The sequence below is a fragment of the Scyliorhinus canicula genome, chromosome 2 (genome assembly GCF_902713615.1).
Source record: "Scyliorhinus canicula chromosome 2, sScyCan1.1, whole genome shotgun sequence".
NCBI classification, from domain to species: Eukaryota; Metazoa; Chordata; class Chondrichthyes; order Carcharhiniformes; family Scyliorhinidae; genus Scyliorhinus; species Scyliorhinus canicula.
Window position 1 is genome coordinate 130,139,596 of NC_052147.1, and position 17,247 is coordinate 130,156,842.

At 48.2% G+C, this 17,247-nt stretch overlaps 1 protein-coding gene across 3 annotated transcripts in view; it reads left to right on the forward strand.

The window, feature by feature from the left end:
* Positions 1-3,845: 3,845 nt before the first annotated feature.
* Positions 3,846-17,247, forward strand: part of LOC119958243 (caspase-8-like) — an 85,885-nt gene continuing 72,483 nt past the window's right edge. For all 3 annotated transcript variants that reach the window (XM_038786660.1, XM_038786667.1, XM_038786677.1), the window contains exons 1-2: positions 3,846-3,925; positions 7,287-7,583. In XM_038786660.1, coding sequence (XP_038642588.1) covers positions 3,918-3,925; positions 7,287-7,583 — 305 coding nt within the window. In that variant the 5' untranslated portion in view covers positions 3,846-3,917. The remainder of the gene's footprint in view (positions 3,926-7,286; positions 7,584-17,247) is intronic.

A 17,247-nucleotide genomic window follows, 5' to 3' on the forward strand; every position in this document is an offset into this window, starting at 1 on the left:
CGAGCAGTTGCCATACCAAGCTGTGATGCAGCCAGATAGGATTCTCTCTATGGCACATCTTCTTTCACCTGATGCGACTGTTAGAATACAGAAAAGGCTTCAAACGGTAACTCTGTCGCCGCTGGCGCGGGGCTCCTTAAGGTGCGGGGCCCAATTTGATAAAATTGGTCAAATAGGCTTAAAACCGGCCCTGTCCGCATGCACCTCCCCAAACCCCCCCCCCCCCCCCCTCCCCTCAGCTGTCCCTCCAATCTGTTGTCCACACTGCATGCCTGTCCCCTCTGGGTAGCACTTGGGAGTCTCTATCCTCACCCCCTATCCCTGTCTACAGGGGTATCAATGGCTATCGCAACCCGTGTCAGTGGTAGGATCTGTCCCCCCAGTGGGGTCTACAGTGCTTGTCCCCACTAGGTAGGCCATGTGTTATCCCACCAATAGGGTGGAACCTGGTTGTGCGGTCGAGAGGTGGCACACAATCGGCTCCATGCTTAGAGGCTTATGTGTGGGCGGGTCCAACAGACCCTGCAGTGGGTCTCCATTTCTGATGAGTGCACTGAGGAGTGGAAGCACCTGATGTGCCACTGATTGAGCTTAGCCACGCCCATCCCATTGATGGGTCAGCTGGAATCTGAAGGTTTCCAGAGGGACGGCTTGGATGGGCTCCCAAATGATTAGAGGCTCTGTGACCATTTATAGGACACAATGGGCAGTCAGTAGAGTCAGAAGCCAGGGGTCTGTTACTTGTGCCAAATGGTTGCTTTTAACATAAATACTGCAGCAATGGTGGCCTGTGCCCGGCCACCCAATTCCTGAATCCACTGATATGTCAACAAGTCGCTCCTTGCTACTCCCCCCTCCCCCCCCCCCAACTTCTCCCTCAGCAGCCATGGTGCCCAGTTCCCATTTGTAGTGAACTGCGCCCGTATGACGTCCGCCTGACAGGGGTGGAGCATTTCAGAGGTGCGGAGAGTGCTGGGTCAAACCCGGTGATGATACGTAAAGACATGAAAATGCCGGTTTTGAATGCCACCACCGGTGCAGGGCACAAATCACATTGCCACCGCCAGCGGGGCCCTCCACGGAGCATGGCTTCTGGTCCGGCACCTGGCACAAACCTTGATTTTCAGCCGACACTTGATTCTCCGCCCGATCGCTATTCACGTTTCCGGCATCTAAACATACTACCCCCAACACCATGCCCTCTTATCTTTTTAAATAGTCTTTGTGCACACCTTACCAAATGCTTTTTTGAAATCCAAGTATATTACATCGATTAGTCCCTTTATCTATCCTGCTTGTTACTACATCAAAAAATTGTAATAAATTTGACAGGCGTGATTTCTTCTTCATGAAGCCAGTTTTCCAATCTTCTGGGACTTTTCCAGAATTCCTTGGAAGATTACTACCAGTGTATCCACTATTTCTGTAGCTACTTCCTTTAAATACAAAGATGCAACTCATCAGATCCAGGCGAATTAACGACTTTGAGCCCTATTAGTTTCCCAGAGTACTCTTTCCCTAGTGATAGCTATTGTATTTATTTCCTTCCCCCCTTTTGCCCCTTGATTATTTAGTATTTTTTGAATGTTATTAGTCTCTTCCACCATGAAGACTGACAAAGTATTTATTTAATTCCTCTGCCTGGTTCCCCATTATTATTTCCCAGTCTCGTTCTCTAAGTGGTGGGGGGGGGGGGGGGGGGGGGGGTCTATGTTCACCTTGATCTGTCTTCTTTTTTATATATTTATAAAGATCTTACTGTCCATTTTCATATTTTTTGTTAATTCACCCTTAGAGTTCATCTACTCCCTCTTCATTTTTTTGGACCACTTTTGTTGGTTTTTGAAACTTTCCCGATCTTCTGGTTTACCACTAATCTTTGCCATGTTTGTATGTTTCAGTTTATACTATCCTTAACTTCCTTGGTTAATCTGTCCTCTTTGAATTCACTCTTTGAATTCTTCCTCATGGCTACCTCTGTCAATTTGTTTTTCCCTATCCACATGAAGATTAAGGTTACCCATGATTAATGTACTGCCCTTTTAACATGCCCTCAATATCTCCCGTCTTATTCTCCGGCCTACAGTATGGTTACTGTTAGGCGGCCTATAGACTACTCCCACCAGTGTTTTCTTCCCTTTGTTATTTCTTACCTCAACCCACATTTGTTCGACATCTTCTGATTCAAGATGATTTCTTGCGACTATGCTTGTTCCATCTCCTAACAATACTACCTCGCCACCCTTTCCTTCATGCCTGTCCTTACAAAAAGTCACATACCCGTGAATATTTAGTTGCCAACTTTGATCTCCTTGTAACCATGTCCCTTTAATCGCAATACAATCATACCCATTACGCATTAAATTGGGTGACATGGTGGCACAGTGATTAGCTGTGCTGTCTTACAGCACCAGGTGGCACAGTGATTAGCTGTGCTGTCTTACAGCACCAGGTGGCACAGTGATTAGCTGTGCTGTCTTACAGCACCAGGTGGCACAGTGATTAGCTGTGCTGTCTTACAGCACCAGGTGGCACAGTGATTAGCTGTGCTGTCTTACAGCACCAGGAGCCTGGGTTCAATTCCGACCTCGAGTCACTGACTGAATGGAATTTACACATTTTCCCCATGTTTCCTCCCACAGTCCAAATTTGTACAGGTTAGGTGGATTGGCCATGATCAATGTAAGGGGAACATGTTTATCGATAGATATCTGGGGATTGGGCATGAAAGATAGGACTCTGGAGTGTTTTGCCATTTATCTGAGTCTTTATCTGAAATTACTGATGTGCAACAATTGTTTTGTAGTCTGATCACGTGTTTTATCATATACCTCAGGTGACTCAGTATATAGTTTTAAAAAAAGGTCTAATTTTGATGAGTCATTTGTGATCCGGGTAGTTACATACTTCGTGCAATTCTGAAGTTGATGCGCAAAATTTCACAGTTGCTTTCCGTCTGGCAGATCACGAGTTTTATCATACAACCTGTGACTCAGTCACCAAAAAAGGTCAACTTTGGATGAGTCATTTGTTGTCAAAGTGGTGACACGGTGATATTCTAAAAAGAAAAGGGTTGTCAATATCTGAAATGTTATTCTATTGTATTCACAGACCATAGCATGCTGAAGGAAATCATTTGGCCCATGAGTCCACCCTCCCTAGACCCAATCCCCAGCCCTATCCCTGTAACCCCATCTAACCTTTGGACAATGCGTAATAGAGAAACTTTAAGGAGAATTATAATTTCCAAACCATAAGAATGAAGGAGCAGCACAGTAGCTAGTGCTGCTGCCTCACAGCACCAGGGACCAGGTTCAATTCCAGCCTTGGGTGACTGTCCTCTGTGAAGTCTATACATTCTCCCTGTGTCTACGTGGGTTTCCACCGGGTGCTCTAGTTTCCTCCCACGGTCCAAAAATGTGCAGGTTAGGTGGATTGGCCATGCTAATTAGCCCCTTACTGTCCAGGGTTGTGCAGGTTAGGTTAGGTGGGCTTACGGGGATAGGGCAGGAGCCTGGATAGGGCTCTTTCATAGGGTCAGTGCAACATTGATGGGCAGAAAGGCCTCATTCTGCTCTGTAGGGATTCAATTCAATGCGAGGTGTTCTCATTATATTAACTAATGTTGATTTAAGGTTTTGAGATCCCATACGGGCTAGGGAGGGAACAATGCCGTGTCCTGGGCCAGTGTCTGTACTCTCACAAAGCTCAATGTTCACAGGCCATGCTCAGTCCCTTCCTGACAAGGTGGGAACTGCTGTCCTATCTGCGAGGGTTGGCCCGGGAAGTCCAGCCCACATTTTCAGAGCTGGGCGTGGCCACACTGTAAGTCTGGCGCTCAGTCGGGCTGTGGGAAGGTGGGAGTTCGGCTCGCGCGTCTGGGTTCAAAGAGATCCAAATTGTTGCTGGTGAATACTATGTATCAGTAAGTTTAATCTTCAATGAATTATTGTTGAATGTTAATGTTCCAGTGTGCAATCGGTTATTTAAGGGAAGAGAAAGTGAAACTGTACAATTGTTAAGTCGGGAATTTTGAGGGAATTAAAAAGAGCTCCATCGAGCAAATGGAAAATACCCCTGAAAGAGAAATGCTGGGAAAGCTCCGCTGCTGAACCTCTTCCATCAAGGAAGACATTGACAGTAACTCAAGTTTACTCATGTACAGCAGTAGTTTCCTATCTATCCCTTGTTCCTGTTTGCTTTTATTGGCGTTGATAATTACCAGAAGACGGCGCTGAAAGTCAATCGGCTCCACGTCTTTTCACCTTTGCATCTCTGGTTTCAAAGTCTCCCGCTAAGTGTTAACTGGGGAGGTGTATGCCGGCTGACATTGCCTACGTACCCCGGACTGAATGGGGTAAATGAGACTCTTCAGCCTGTCCAGCAACTCTGCTAGACTGGGCGACACGGTGGCACAGTGGGTAGCACTGCTGCCTCACAACTCCTGGGTCCTGGGTTCAATTCTGGTGACTGGAGTTTGCATTTCCTCCCCGTGTCTGCGTCCGACTGCTCTGGTTTCTTCCCACAGTCCAAAGATGTGCAGGTTAGGTGGATTGGCCATGCTAAATTGCCCCTTAGTGTCCAAAAGGTTAGGTAGAGTTACTGGGTTATGGGGATAGGGTGGAGGGAGGTGCAGACTCGATGGGCTGAATGGCTTCCTTCTACACTGTAAATTCAATGGAGGGGCAACTCCAAAATCAAACCTGCGTCCTTTCCGCTGTCCTGCTCAATGTACACATTGCACCAATGGAGTATTAGCTGCTTTGGACCAGGGAGCGGAAGGCTGTACACTAATGCCACCTACTTGCAGTGTGTTTGACTTAACCTTCACAAAACACAGTCTTCCAGCAAGCAGACAAACTGAAAACTTTATGGTTGCACGCCAGATCCAGATGCTGAACCATGTTATTGTATGACAGAGATCTCAAGAATGTGTGCATCCCTTCGAGATGCTGAATGCTGGCCTGACCATCGGTTTGTCGGGAGTATTGTGTCTTCACAGCGCAAGGGTCTGAGGTTCGATTCCCGGTTTGGGTCACTGTCTGTGTGGAGTCTGCAGATTCTCCCCGTGTCTGCGTGGGTTTCCAACGGGTGCCACAGTTTCCACCCACAAGTCCCAAAAGACGTGCAATTAAGTAATTTGGACATTCTGAATTCTCCCTCCGTGTACCCGAACAGGCGCCAGAATGTGGTGACTCGGGACTTTTCACAGTAACTTCATTGCAATGTTAATGTAAGCCTACTTGTGACAATGAAGATTATTACATTGCTGATCAACAGTCTTTTCTGCTAAGCTTCTTTCTGGGTTCATTCAAGTCAACTCTGCCCTCATTCCTTTGTAATTAAATTTAGCGTAGTTGTTTCTCGGGAGGCCGGTACGGGAATTGAACCCGCACTGCTGCCATCGTTCTGCATTACAAGCCAGCTGTTTAGCCTACTGTGCTAAACCAGCCCCTGTGCTGTTAATTTGTGCTGTTAATTCATTTATTTTTTGTCGTATACTATGTGTGTTTAAATAAAGAGCCATTAATTTTGCTTTTTTGCCTCCTTTGATCCTATTTGCTGCTCTTTTTTTGTTTGTACACCCTGTCCCTTCCTGTCACACTTTGGGTATCATTGCCTAAATTGCCTCCTTGCAATGCTGCCACAAACCTACATATTCCCTCTCTAGAATCATCCCCCTCCCCTATTTATTTTAAAGCCCCCTCTACTTCCCTAGTTATGTGGGGAATGGGGGGGGGGGGGGGGGGGTTGGGAGTGTGAGGTAGTGAGGGAGATGCCAGGAGGGACGGGGTCTGAGGGAGGCGGGATGAGGGTGAGAGGGGGTAGTGAATTAGTGTGTTAGGGAAGGGGTGAGGGAGCAGGAGTGGGGTCAGGGAGGGAGGATTAGGTGGTGTGTTGAAGGGGAAGTGGAATGAGGAAGGAGGCGAAACGGTAAGAGAGTGTTAAACAGCTACAATTCTGGTTCCCACTGCCCAGGATTGGGATGTTTGGGTGCATGCCTCCAATTCTAGCCCCGCCCACGTAACAGCCATTGGGGCTTGCTCTTTTTCAAATTCAAACTCTGGGATACTATCCGCCAACTGCTTCTGTGCACATCAAAACTACAACTCGCATGAGGCATTGTGGGCTGCGTCTGATTCCATCCTGCTGCTCTTCAATGTGTAGGCGCACCATGACACAAGCCACATGGATATTGCGGTTCCGACTGGTGATTGTGCCAGAAAAGAGGCTGCCCCTTCCTCTGATTGGCTCAGCAGAGCGATTGATCTGCAAATTCTGGAAGGGATTTCAAAGTAGTTCTGTCCCTGATTGGCTGAGAAACTGGCTCGTCATTCTGGGCCCCCTATCGTTCAGGGTCTCTGTGCCTAGATATGGTGTGCTTCATTGTAAACCCACCCCTGTTTATGGGTGAGAGAATGAGATCGGTATCACACAAAGAAACTAGAAGCATTCCATCTATGCTGTCTGAGATCACATGTAAAATCCCTAACACAAGGTCCTTAAGAAGTGCTGCATTCCTGATATTGAGAGCACGCTCGTCAGAGCTCAGCTTCGCCGACACTTGAAGATACTCCATGCTCTTCTTCCTATAGTTCCATGGAATCTTTTACACCATCTAATGAGAATGCCTTGGCCTTGATTTAATGTTTAATCTGAAACACAGCGCTTATTTTAATGAAAGGATTATAACTCCTGGTATTCAGGTAAAAAAAAAGAGTTATATCTGTACTCCCTCTGTTTGGCCATTTGGCCCATCACATCTACACTGTCCCTCTGAAAGAGCACTGTACCTAGGCCCATTCCGCTGCTCTATTTCTGTAACCTCACCTAACCTGCACATCCTTGGACACTGAGGGGCAATCTAGCATGGCTAATCTACTTAACCTGTACATCTTTGGACTGTGGGAGGAAACTGGAGCACCCGGAGGAAACCCACACAGACATGGGGAAAAAGTACAAACTCCACACAGACAGTGACCCGAGGCTGGAGTTGAAACCGGGTCCCTGGCACTGTGAGGCAGCAGTGCTAACCACCATGCCGCCCCTCAGAGCAACACGGAATGTGCAGAAAATACAAAAACAGAAAATGCTGGACAATCTCAGCAGGTCTGACAGCCTCAGTGGTGAGAGAACAGAGCTAACGTTTCGAGTCTGAATGACTCTTTGTCAAACCTCAGGAGAACTCTGTGCAATAAATAGCTCTGTCACAGCCACAGTAACAGAAAATTGTAACAACTTAAGCTGAAAATTATTTCTGAATCCAAAATTTGCTTTTCTTCTAGGAGACTGAAGGGCAAGATGGCTTTGGAAGTGCAAATATTATATAAAATAAGTGAAGAATTGGACGAAGAGGAGGTGAGGGACTTGAGGTTCCTGTGCAGTGATTTCATTCCAGCTGGCAAAACCACAGCCACCGTGCTGGACTTATTCACAGAACTGCAGCAGCAAGAATTGAATATTATTCCAGAACTCCTGTATCAAATTCAGCGTTTTAAATTGCTCTCCACTCTAGGAATACAGAAGGCAGACGTGGAACAGTTTTTGCATCAAAAAGGAAATTCCAAGATCTCAAATTACAGGTTTTTTCAAAAATATATTATTAATTTAATGAGTGTTTTTTTTAAAGGATGTGACCGTGAAGGTGCTGTCTGCCCTCTCCCTGGGTAAGGGTCTATGCCTTGCGGATACTCTGGGGTGCTGCTCAGCTGTTTGAGAATTGAAACATTACAGTCTTCATCATTTCTTTACACACTTTTTCCAGAATGTTTCATGAGAAAGACTGATAGACTTGCATTTATATAGCGCCTATTACATCTTCAGGACATGACAAAGTGCTTCACAGCCAATAGGAGAGAGACTTCTGAAGGGAAATCACTGTTGAACCCGAGAGGGAGTGATAAAGAGCAGATAGCTTGTCTGATTATTCTCCTTTCTAGCTTAGGGATTCGGATGGAAATTTTAGTTCTTAGCTCTTGCATTAGCCTAGATCAGTTAATTCAGCAGACACTGGGGATGAGACCTCAGACCTTCTGACAGTCAGGCTGTAATAATCCACAGGAGGCAGGAGTCCTGTCACCACACCAATATTTATTGCCAATAATTATATACAAGAGCAACTCCAAACAGTGCTGCTAGCAGTCCAGTCAACTTAGGACTGGAATCACAAAGCCTACACAGGTGCTTATATGGGCCCCCTCAATGAGCTTTCATCGAGGGAGCTCATACTCCAATTGGCCAACCAATAATGCTAATTGGAGGTCATTACACAGGCTTTAAATTAAAGTAAAACTATATAAACTTATTTCCATGTTACAGCATAAAGCAAACTCAACCTTGCACCTCACCCTCAGCTGATTGTTATTTTGTAGAATGTGCAGAATAGGAGGCCATTCAGCCCATCAGGTCTGCAGTGTCTTTCTCTAAGATCATTCCAGCTATTCCCATATTGCTACATTTTGTTTCTCCTTCAAGTATTCATCCAGTTATCTTTTGAAGGTGTAGTAATCCACGGGAGGCAGGGGTTCCGTCACCACACCAATATTTATTTACAATAACGATATTACAGGAGCAGCTACAAACAGTGCTGCTAGCAGTCCAGTCAACTTAAGACTGGCTCACAAAGCCTACACAGGTGATTATATGGGCCCCCTCAATGAGCTATCATTGAGGGAGCTCATACTCCAATTGGCCAACCAATAAAGCCAATTGGAGTTCATTACACCCTCCCCCCCCCCAAGATCCGAGGAATTCCTGCCAGCTGGCATTCCTCTGAGCTTCTTCCTGCTCCTCATGTCTGGGTCTGTCACCTCTGTGTCGTCCGCCGGGTCGTTCTCCGAAGTGGGCGGGGTGTACCTTATAGGTGCCCGTTTTTTCCTTGACGACCTCCTTGGAAGTTGTTCTTCCTCCTCCTCGGGGAGAGGTGTCACGGTGGCCTCGTCGAGTATGTCCATCTCCGACTCTGATGACTGGATGACGGGGTCTGGAGAAATTGCTCGGGGCTGGGGTGTGGGTATCCTTTCCGTCTGGGCTATCCCAGCTTGAGGCGGTCCTGCTTCGCCTGCCTCCAGGTGTGATTCCGCTGCCCTTATTTGGTCTAGGTGTTTCTTCAGCACCTTACCTCCTATTGAAACCTCATAGGATATGGGCCCTGTTTGGGACTCTACCGTGCCTTTGACCCACGTTGGTCCATTCCCATAATTCTTGACCCAAACCGGTGCCCCCACCTGGAAATGTCTCTGCTGCCGACTATTACCATGCCCCCTGCGTTGGGCCTCCTGTTGTTTCTCCACTTTCCCCGTTAAATCTGGGAAAAGGAGACTCAGCCTCGTTCGCAGCCGCCTTCCCATTAAGAGTTCAGCTGGCAGTATGCCCGTTGTGGAATGCGGTGTGGTCCTGTAATCAAACAGCCAGTGGGAGAGCTTTGTGTCTATTGACGCTGCCGGCTGCTTCTTGAGTCCCGCTTTAAGTGTCTGGACCGCTCTCTCTGCCAGGCCGTTGGTCGCTGGATGGTAAGGGGCCGTTTTGATGTGACGGACTCCGTTTTCCTTCAGGAATTTTCCAAATTCCCCACTTGTGAATGCCGTTCCGTTGTCCGACACCAATACCTCCGGAAGTCCATGTGTTGCAAACGAGGCCCTGAGCTTTTCAATTGTCGATGCTGTGCTTGCCGTGTTTACCCGGTGGACGTCCAACCATTTGGAGTGGGCGTCCACTACCACCAAAAACATTGAGCCCATGAAAGGGCCGGCATGGTCAATATGCAGGTGGGTCCACGGTCTGCCTGGCCATTCCCACAGGTGCAATGGCGCCGCTGGTGGCACTCTTTGCCCCTGTTGGCACTCCTGGCACCGACGTACCAAGGCTGCTATGTCTGTGTCCAAACCTGGCCACCAAACGTAGCTTCGAGCTAGCATCTTCATTTTAGACACCCCTGGGTGTCCGTGATGTAACTCAGTTCAGATTGCCTGACGGCCCTGAGCTGGGACGATTACTCGGGCTCCCCATAATAGGATACCGTCTTCTACGGTTATTTGGTCCCTTCTGCTCCAGTATGGGTGCATCTGGGGCTCCACTGGTCTTTCCAGTTCCCCTGTTAGCAGTAAATGCTTCATCTTGGCTAAAACTGGGTCTTTTTGCGTCCACAACCGAATATGTTGTGCGTCTACTGGTAGGGTGTCCAAAAAATTTAGAGTCATTACTGTCGCCTCTACTTTTGGTATTTGCGGCGGAGTGTCCGGGAGGGGAAGTCTGCTCAAAGCATCTGCATGTGCTACTCGCGTTCCCGGTCTGTGCTCCAGAACGTATCTATATGCCGCCAGTAGCAACGTCCAGCGTTGGATTCTAGCTGATGCAATCGGGGGTATTGACTTGTCTTCTTTTAATAACCCTAATAACGGCTTATGGTCCGTCACTATGGTGAATTTCTGCCCGTACAGATACTGGTGAAATTTTTTTACAGCGAATATCACCGCCAGTCCTTCCTTCTCGATTTGGGCGTACTTCCTCTCAGCCATCGCCAAGGTCCTCGAAGCATACGCTATTGGCCGTTCTTCCCCATTCCTTCCTCTATGGGCTAAGACGGCTCCTACCCCGTAGGGGGATGCATCACAAGTGACCACCAACTCCTTCCTTGGGTCATAATGCTCTAGGACATTTTCAGATGACAGCTGTTCCTTAATGTCCCTAAATGCTCGGTTTTGGCGGGTGGACCATTTCCATTCTTGCCCCTTTTTTAGTAGCTGGTGGAGGGGTTCTAGGATGGACGCCCTATTTTCAATACATTTTCCATAATAGGTTACCAACCCTAGAAATGATCGTAACTCCTGGACCGTGGTGGGAGCTGGGGCTTCTTTTATTGCCCTTACTCTGTCTTCTAATGGTTGTAAGCCTGACTCGTCTACTTTATATCCCAGGTACGTCACTTGTGGGGCCAGAGAAACACATTTTTCCCTTTTTAGCCGTACGCCTGCCTTTGCGAAACGCCTGAGCACTTCCTCCAGGTTCCTTAAGTGTTCCTTGTTTGTCCTACCCGTGATTAAGACATCGTCCAAACAAATCGCCAACTGCGGTAGTCCCTGCAGAATATTTTCCATCGTACGCTGGAATATAGCGCAGGCTGATGACACTCCAAAAGGTAGCCCAGTATAACGAAAAAGGCCCTTCAGGGTGTTGATCGTAGCGAACTTCTGGGAGCCCTTGTCCAGTTTTAACTGCAGGTAGGCGTGGCTCATGTCTAGTTTCGTGAACAAACGCCCACCTGCCAATTTGGCATATAGGTCGTCTATTTTCGGGATTGGGTATTTGTCCAGCAGTGCGTATTTGTTTACCGTCTGTTTGAAATCTCCACAGAGACGTATCAGGCCGTCTGGCTTCAAAATTGGTACCACCGGTGCTTCCCATTCCGAGAACTGTACTGGTCTGATAATGCCGTCGTGCCGTAACCTTTCTATTTCATCATCTACTTTCTTCCTTAATGCAAAAGGTACCGGCCTGGCCTTACAAAATTTCGGAAGGGCTTCTGGGTCCACGTGCAAAGTTGCTTTGGCGCCTATGATTTCCCCCAAACCTTCCTGGAAGACCTCCGGGTATTTTTGGAGTACTCCACTCAACTGCCCGCTTCCACTCTGGAAAATTTTCATCCAATCTAATTTTAGGTCTTTCAGCCAGTTCCGTCCAATTAAGCTCGGTCCGGAGCCCTCTACTATCGTCAACAGTAATCTGAGCAATTGTTTCTCATATTCCACAGGTACATGAGTCGTGCCTAGAACTTCCAGGGGTTCCCCCGTGTAGGTTTTAAGTTTCGTCGATGTTTTTGTTAGGGTTAGTGGCTGGAGTTCATCTTTGATTTTTCTAAATGCTGCCACTCCCATTACTAATACGGCCGCACCCGTGTCTATTTCCATTATTGTCGGCCACCCGTTCACCCGTGGGGTAATCCTAATGGGTTCTGCTTTCTTCGTTGTAATATTATATAATTGTTCCCCTTCGGAGGAGGATGGGGCGTCTAGCTTGTGTACTTCCCTGCGTCCCCACCTGCTATTCCTCTTTTGCCACCTCCTTCTAGGGTTTCTGTCGTTGTTACCCCACTCTGTCTGGTGCCAGAAACGGTCCTTCTCTGTTGGGGGAGCCTCAGCCGGTACTTCCCTCTGTCTCCAGTTAGTCCTGGCAGACTTGGGGGCAGTTCTGGGGTTTTCCTTTTTCCCTCTATTCCTCAGGTTTTTCCTGAGAGCGGCTATCTGGTAGCAGGGCCCGTTGTGGTAGTCCCTCTCACAGGTATCTACCTCCATTGGCGTGCCCTGTAGTTCCTGCGCCCCACTTGCTGCCTTTTCTAGGGACAGTGCGAGCTGTAACGCCTGCCTGCAGTCTAGCTCTGTTTCCGCCAACAGGCGTTTCTGTATTGTGAGGTCGTTTATACCACACACTAACCGGTCCCGAAGCATTTCATTTAGCGTCGGGCCGAACTCACATTTTTCCGCCAGCCTTCTCAGGCAGGTCAAGAAATTTGTGACTGACTCCCTGTCTTCCCGCTTCTCTGTGTAGAATCTGTACCTAAGCAAAATGAGGGGTGGTTTTGGGTCGTAGTGCTCTTTCACCAATTCCATTACTTCTTGGAAAGCTTTCGTGTCCGGCGCATTGGGATAAGTCAGACTACGTATAATGGCGAAAACGGAGGGTCCGCACGCCGACAGCAGGATAAGCCGTCTCCTTTCGTCCGTCAGTATATCATTTGCCCGGAAGAAGAAACACATTCTCTCCACATACTGGGACCAGTCCTCAATAGCCAGGTCGAATGCCTCTAACCTCCCAAAAAATGGCATTTTTAAAATGGCAAGGCTTACCGTCCGAGTGAGGCAGCTGGTCTCCGCAAAATTCGTAGTTTACCTCGTCGCCACTGTAGTAATCCACGGGAGGCAGGAGTTCCGTCACCACACCAATATTTATTTACAATAACGATATTACAGGAGCAGCTACAAACAGTGCTGCTAGCAGTCCAGTCAATTTAAGACTGGCTCACAAAGCCTACATAGGTGATTATATGGGCCCCCTCAATGAGCTATCATTGAGGGAGCTCATACTCCAATTGGCCAACCAATAAAGCCAATTGGAGTTCATTACAGAAGGCTTCTATTGAATCTGTACTCAATAAGAGAAGACGCATCAAAAATACTTTTAAAGAAAAAAATATTAAAAGATTTTTCCAATTCAGGGGCAATTTAGCGTGGCCAATCCATCTACCCTGCACATCTTTGTGTTGTGGGGGTGAAACCCATGCAGACATGGGGAGAATGTGCAAACTCCACACGGACAGTGACCCAGAGCCGGGATCGAACCTGGGTCCTCGGCATCATGAGGCAGCAGGGCTAACCCACTGCGCTACTGTGCCGCCCAGCACATCCCAAATCCTAACCATTCACCGCACAAAAAACTTCTCCTCATGTTGTCTCCTTTTGTCAATTGCCTTAAATCTGTATCCTCTTGGCGATCAGTGCTTCAACCATTGCAAGCAGGTTTGATTAACACTATCGCAACCCTGCATGTTTTTTTTCCTTTATTTTATGTTATAAGCAAAAAAATTATTTAAACAGAAGAAAATAAAACACGATTTAACTTTCAGACTTCATGTTCTAACACTAACAGATTATACACAGTTTAACTTTAATATGAATTCCCATTAAACAACACTTGGACTTATTAAGCTTGTACCACTTGAACCTGGAGTTTCTGGCTCAGAGGCAGGGATGTTACCCACTTTGCCACAAGAATTCACAAATCATTAATCTGCAATGATCCTCGTACTAAACCTCCTTCCAGTTCACAAAAAAAGCTATTCACCATAACTTTGTTTTCCATTCCATGGCCAATTTTGTATGTGTGCTGCATCTGAATTTATTCTGTAGGCTTCAATTCTGCCATCAAAGCTAATATCTGGTACTTTAATCAAACACCTTATTGAAAGTCTCAACACTTGAGTATTAACTGTCCATTGGACTGTTCAGTACGTTACAGCCACAGTATCTTCATCTAATGCCGCAAGGCGGCATGGAAGACATGCTGTTAGGTGAATTGGACATTCCGAATTCTCCCTCCGTGTACCTGAACAGGCGCCGGAATGTGGTGACTAGGGGCTTTTCACAGTAACTTAATTGCAGTGTTAATGTAAGCCTACTTGTGACAATAATAAATTTTTTTTCAAATTTTGAGTCACACACTTCCATGAGTGTCAATAAAATGTGGCAATAAGAACCCTGGCTGCCAATTGTTTAACTCAGGGTGTTTATTCCTTCCTGGAAGCCATATGATTTCCTGGCATCGCTACTGCCCAACGTGATATGCTAAGCAGTTGACCCAGGTAAATGCCTAGATGCTGAATCATTGATAGCAATTTAATCTGTTTGTTCAGAAGGTGGAGTAGATTTGTGAACCAGGTCAGCAGTTTTCCATGATGATGATCAATAAACATCATATTATCCCATGATTCTTCATCAACCGCTGTAATTACCTGTTACACCAATTCATATGGAATATCTTCCTAGCTTTTGGTACCTGGGTCAACAGCCGCTCTTCAATGCAAATAGGGCATTCGCAGAGAGAATAGATAACAAGATTTGTCAGTCAGAGAACAAGCCCATAGAGACCAAAGCGCTTGATAACACATGGCACAGTCCATAGACTTGGTGACACCATAGGTGGGATTCTCCGAACATCTATACCAAAATCGCGCTCGCTGTCGGGGCGGAGAATAGGGTCTCAGACCCGCGATCAGCTCCGACGCCGAGACGCGATTCTCCACGGACCGGAGAATTGCCAACAGCCGTGCGTGCGCGATCGACATGGCGCCGGTCAGAGGCGTCTAAAGAGGTCCCCGCGGTGATTCTCTGCGGTCGACTGGCCGAGTTCCGCCGGTGTGGTTCCACCCGCCATGAGCTCGGACTCGCAGCCACGCTGGCCGTCTTGGTGCGGGGGGGGGGGGGGGGGGGGAATCCATGACAGCGAGGCCCGCCATCTGGGGCTACCAATTGGCGGGCACGCGCAATTTGTGGGGGGACCTATCTTCTTCCGCGCTGGCCCGCTGTGTGGCTCCGCCATGTTGCGTGGGGGCCGGCACGAAAACGGCCGCCGCGCACATGCGCGGACCCGCGGCCGGAAGTGCAGGGCTCCGTAACGGCAGTAGGAGCTGCGGGGCGCACGCCGATGCCCTGCGATCTCTCTTGAAATCGGAGAATACTTTGTGTGGGCACATGGGACTCCGAGAGTGAAGAGGGTGTTCCTGGAGCGAGGGAGGGATAGAGGCGGGCTGGCGCTGCCCAACCTTTTGGGGTACTATTGGGCAGCCAATGTGTCAATGGTGCGTAAATGGGTGATGGAGGGGTGAGGGACGGCGTGGAAAAGAATGGAGATGGCGTCATGTAGAGGTACGAGCCTGGGTGCAATGGTAACGGCACCGTTGCCGCTCTCCCCTAAGAGGTTTACCACGAGCCCGGTGGTGGCGGCGACCCTAAGAATATGGGGACAGTGGAGACGGCATCGGGGGGAAACAGGGGGCTCGATGGAGACTCCACTGGGTGGCAACCATCGGTTCATCCCGGGGAACACGGATGGGGGATTCAGGGGGTGGCAAAGGGCGGGCATCAGCAAATTGAGGGACCTGTTTATTGGCGGGAGGTTTGCGGGCCTGGGGGAACTGGAAGATAAATTTCGCCTTCCTCAAGGGAACATGTTCAGATACCTGCAGGTAAAGGCGTTTGCTAGGCGACAGGTAGAGGGATTTCCTTTGCTGCCCTCACAGGGGACGATGGACAGAGTGCTTTCGGGGGTGTGGGTCGGAGAGGGGAAGGTGTCTGACATCTATAAGGTAATGCAGGAGGTGGAGGAGTCGTCAGTGGAGGAGCTGAAGGCTAAATGGGAGGAGGAACTCGGGGAGCAGATAGAGGACGGGACTTGGGCGGATACCTTGGAGAGAGTCAACTCTTCCTCCTCATGTGCGCGGCTTAGTCTCATCCAATTTAAGGTGCTGCACCGGGCCCACATGTCCGGGACTAGGATGAGTAGGTTCTTTGGGGGTGAGGACAGGTGCACCAGATGTTCGGGGAGTCCAGCGAACCACGCCCATATGTTCTGGGCATGCCCAGCACTGGAAGAATTCTGGAAGGGGGTGGCGGGGACGGTGTCGGGGGTGGTTGGATCCAGGGTCAAACCAGGGTGGGGACTCGCGATTTTTGGAGTTACGGTAGAGCCGGGAGTGCAGGAGGCGAAAGAGGCCGGTGTCCTGGCATTTGCGTCCCTAGTAGCCCGTCGAAGGATTCTGTTACAATGGAAGGATGCAAGGCCCCCAAGCGTGGAGACCTGGATCAGTGACATGGCGGGATTTATAAAATTGGAAAAGGTCAAATTTGCCCTGAGAGGATCAATACAAGGGTTCTATAAACGATGGCAGCCTTTTCTGGACTTCCTGGCTCAGAGATAGGCAACTTGGTCAATGGCAGCAGCAACCTGGTTGGGGGGGGGGGGGGGGGGGGGGGTTTGCATTATTGTAGTGTTTATTCTGTAACTTTATAGTGTGTTAATTTGCGTTGCTGTTAAAATGCTGGGTTGTTCATGGAGATGGGGCGAATGTATATAATTGTTAATATTATTGTTATTTTCGGTATTTTACTAAGGTGCGTCAATGTTGTATAAAATCAAAATTTTTCAATAAAAATTATTAAAAAAAAAAAGAAATCGGAGAATCACTCCGGACTTTTTGAAAAAAGTCTGCCGTGATTCATGCCCGTTTTCCGGCGGGCGTGGGGACATAGCCCCATTTTCGGAGAATCCCGGCCATGTCCTTTACATTGTGATCACTCTTGATATGATGGGGAATGGAAGTGTGAACACTCCATGTTTGTCCAGTCGTCTTTGACAAAGTACCACATAAAAGACTGACTGACAAAATTGAAGCTCATGGAATAGGAGAGTCAGTGTCAGCTGGGATTGAATATTGGCTTCAGGACAAAAAAAAGCAGTGGGTGGAATCTCCAGTTCCCCAGCCATGTGTTTCTTGCTGTTCGCTGGTGGCGAGGTTCTGTCTCCCAGTCGCTTGTCAATGGGATTTCCCATTGAAACCACCCCACACCGTGGGGAAACCCGCAGGCGGGGGGGGGGGGGGGGGGGGGGGGGGTGTGCTGCCGACAGTAAAAGTGAATCGCAATGATTGGAGAATTCCAGCCAGAGAGTCATGGTAGATGATTCTTTTTCATGCTGGAA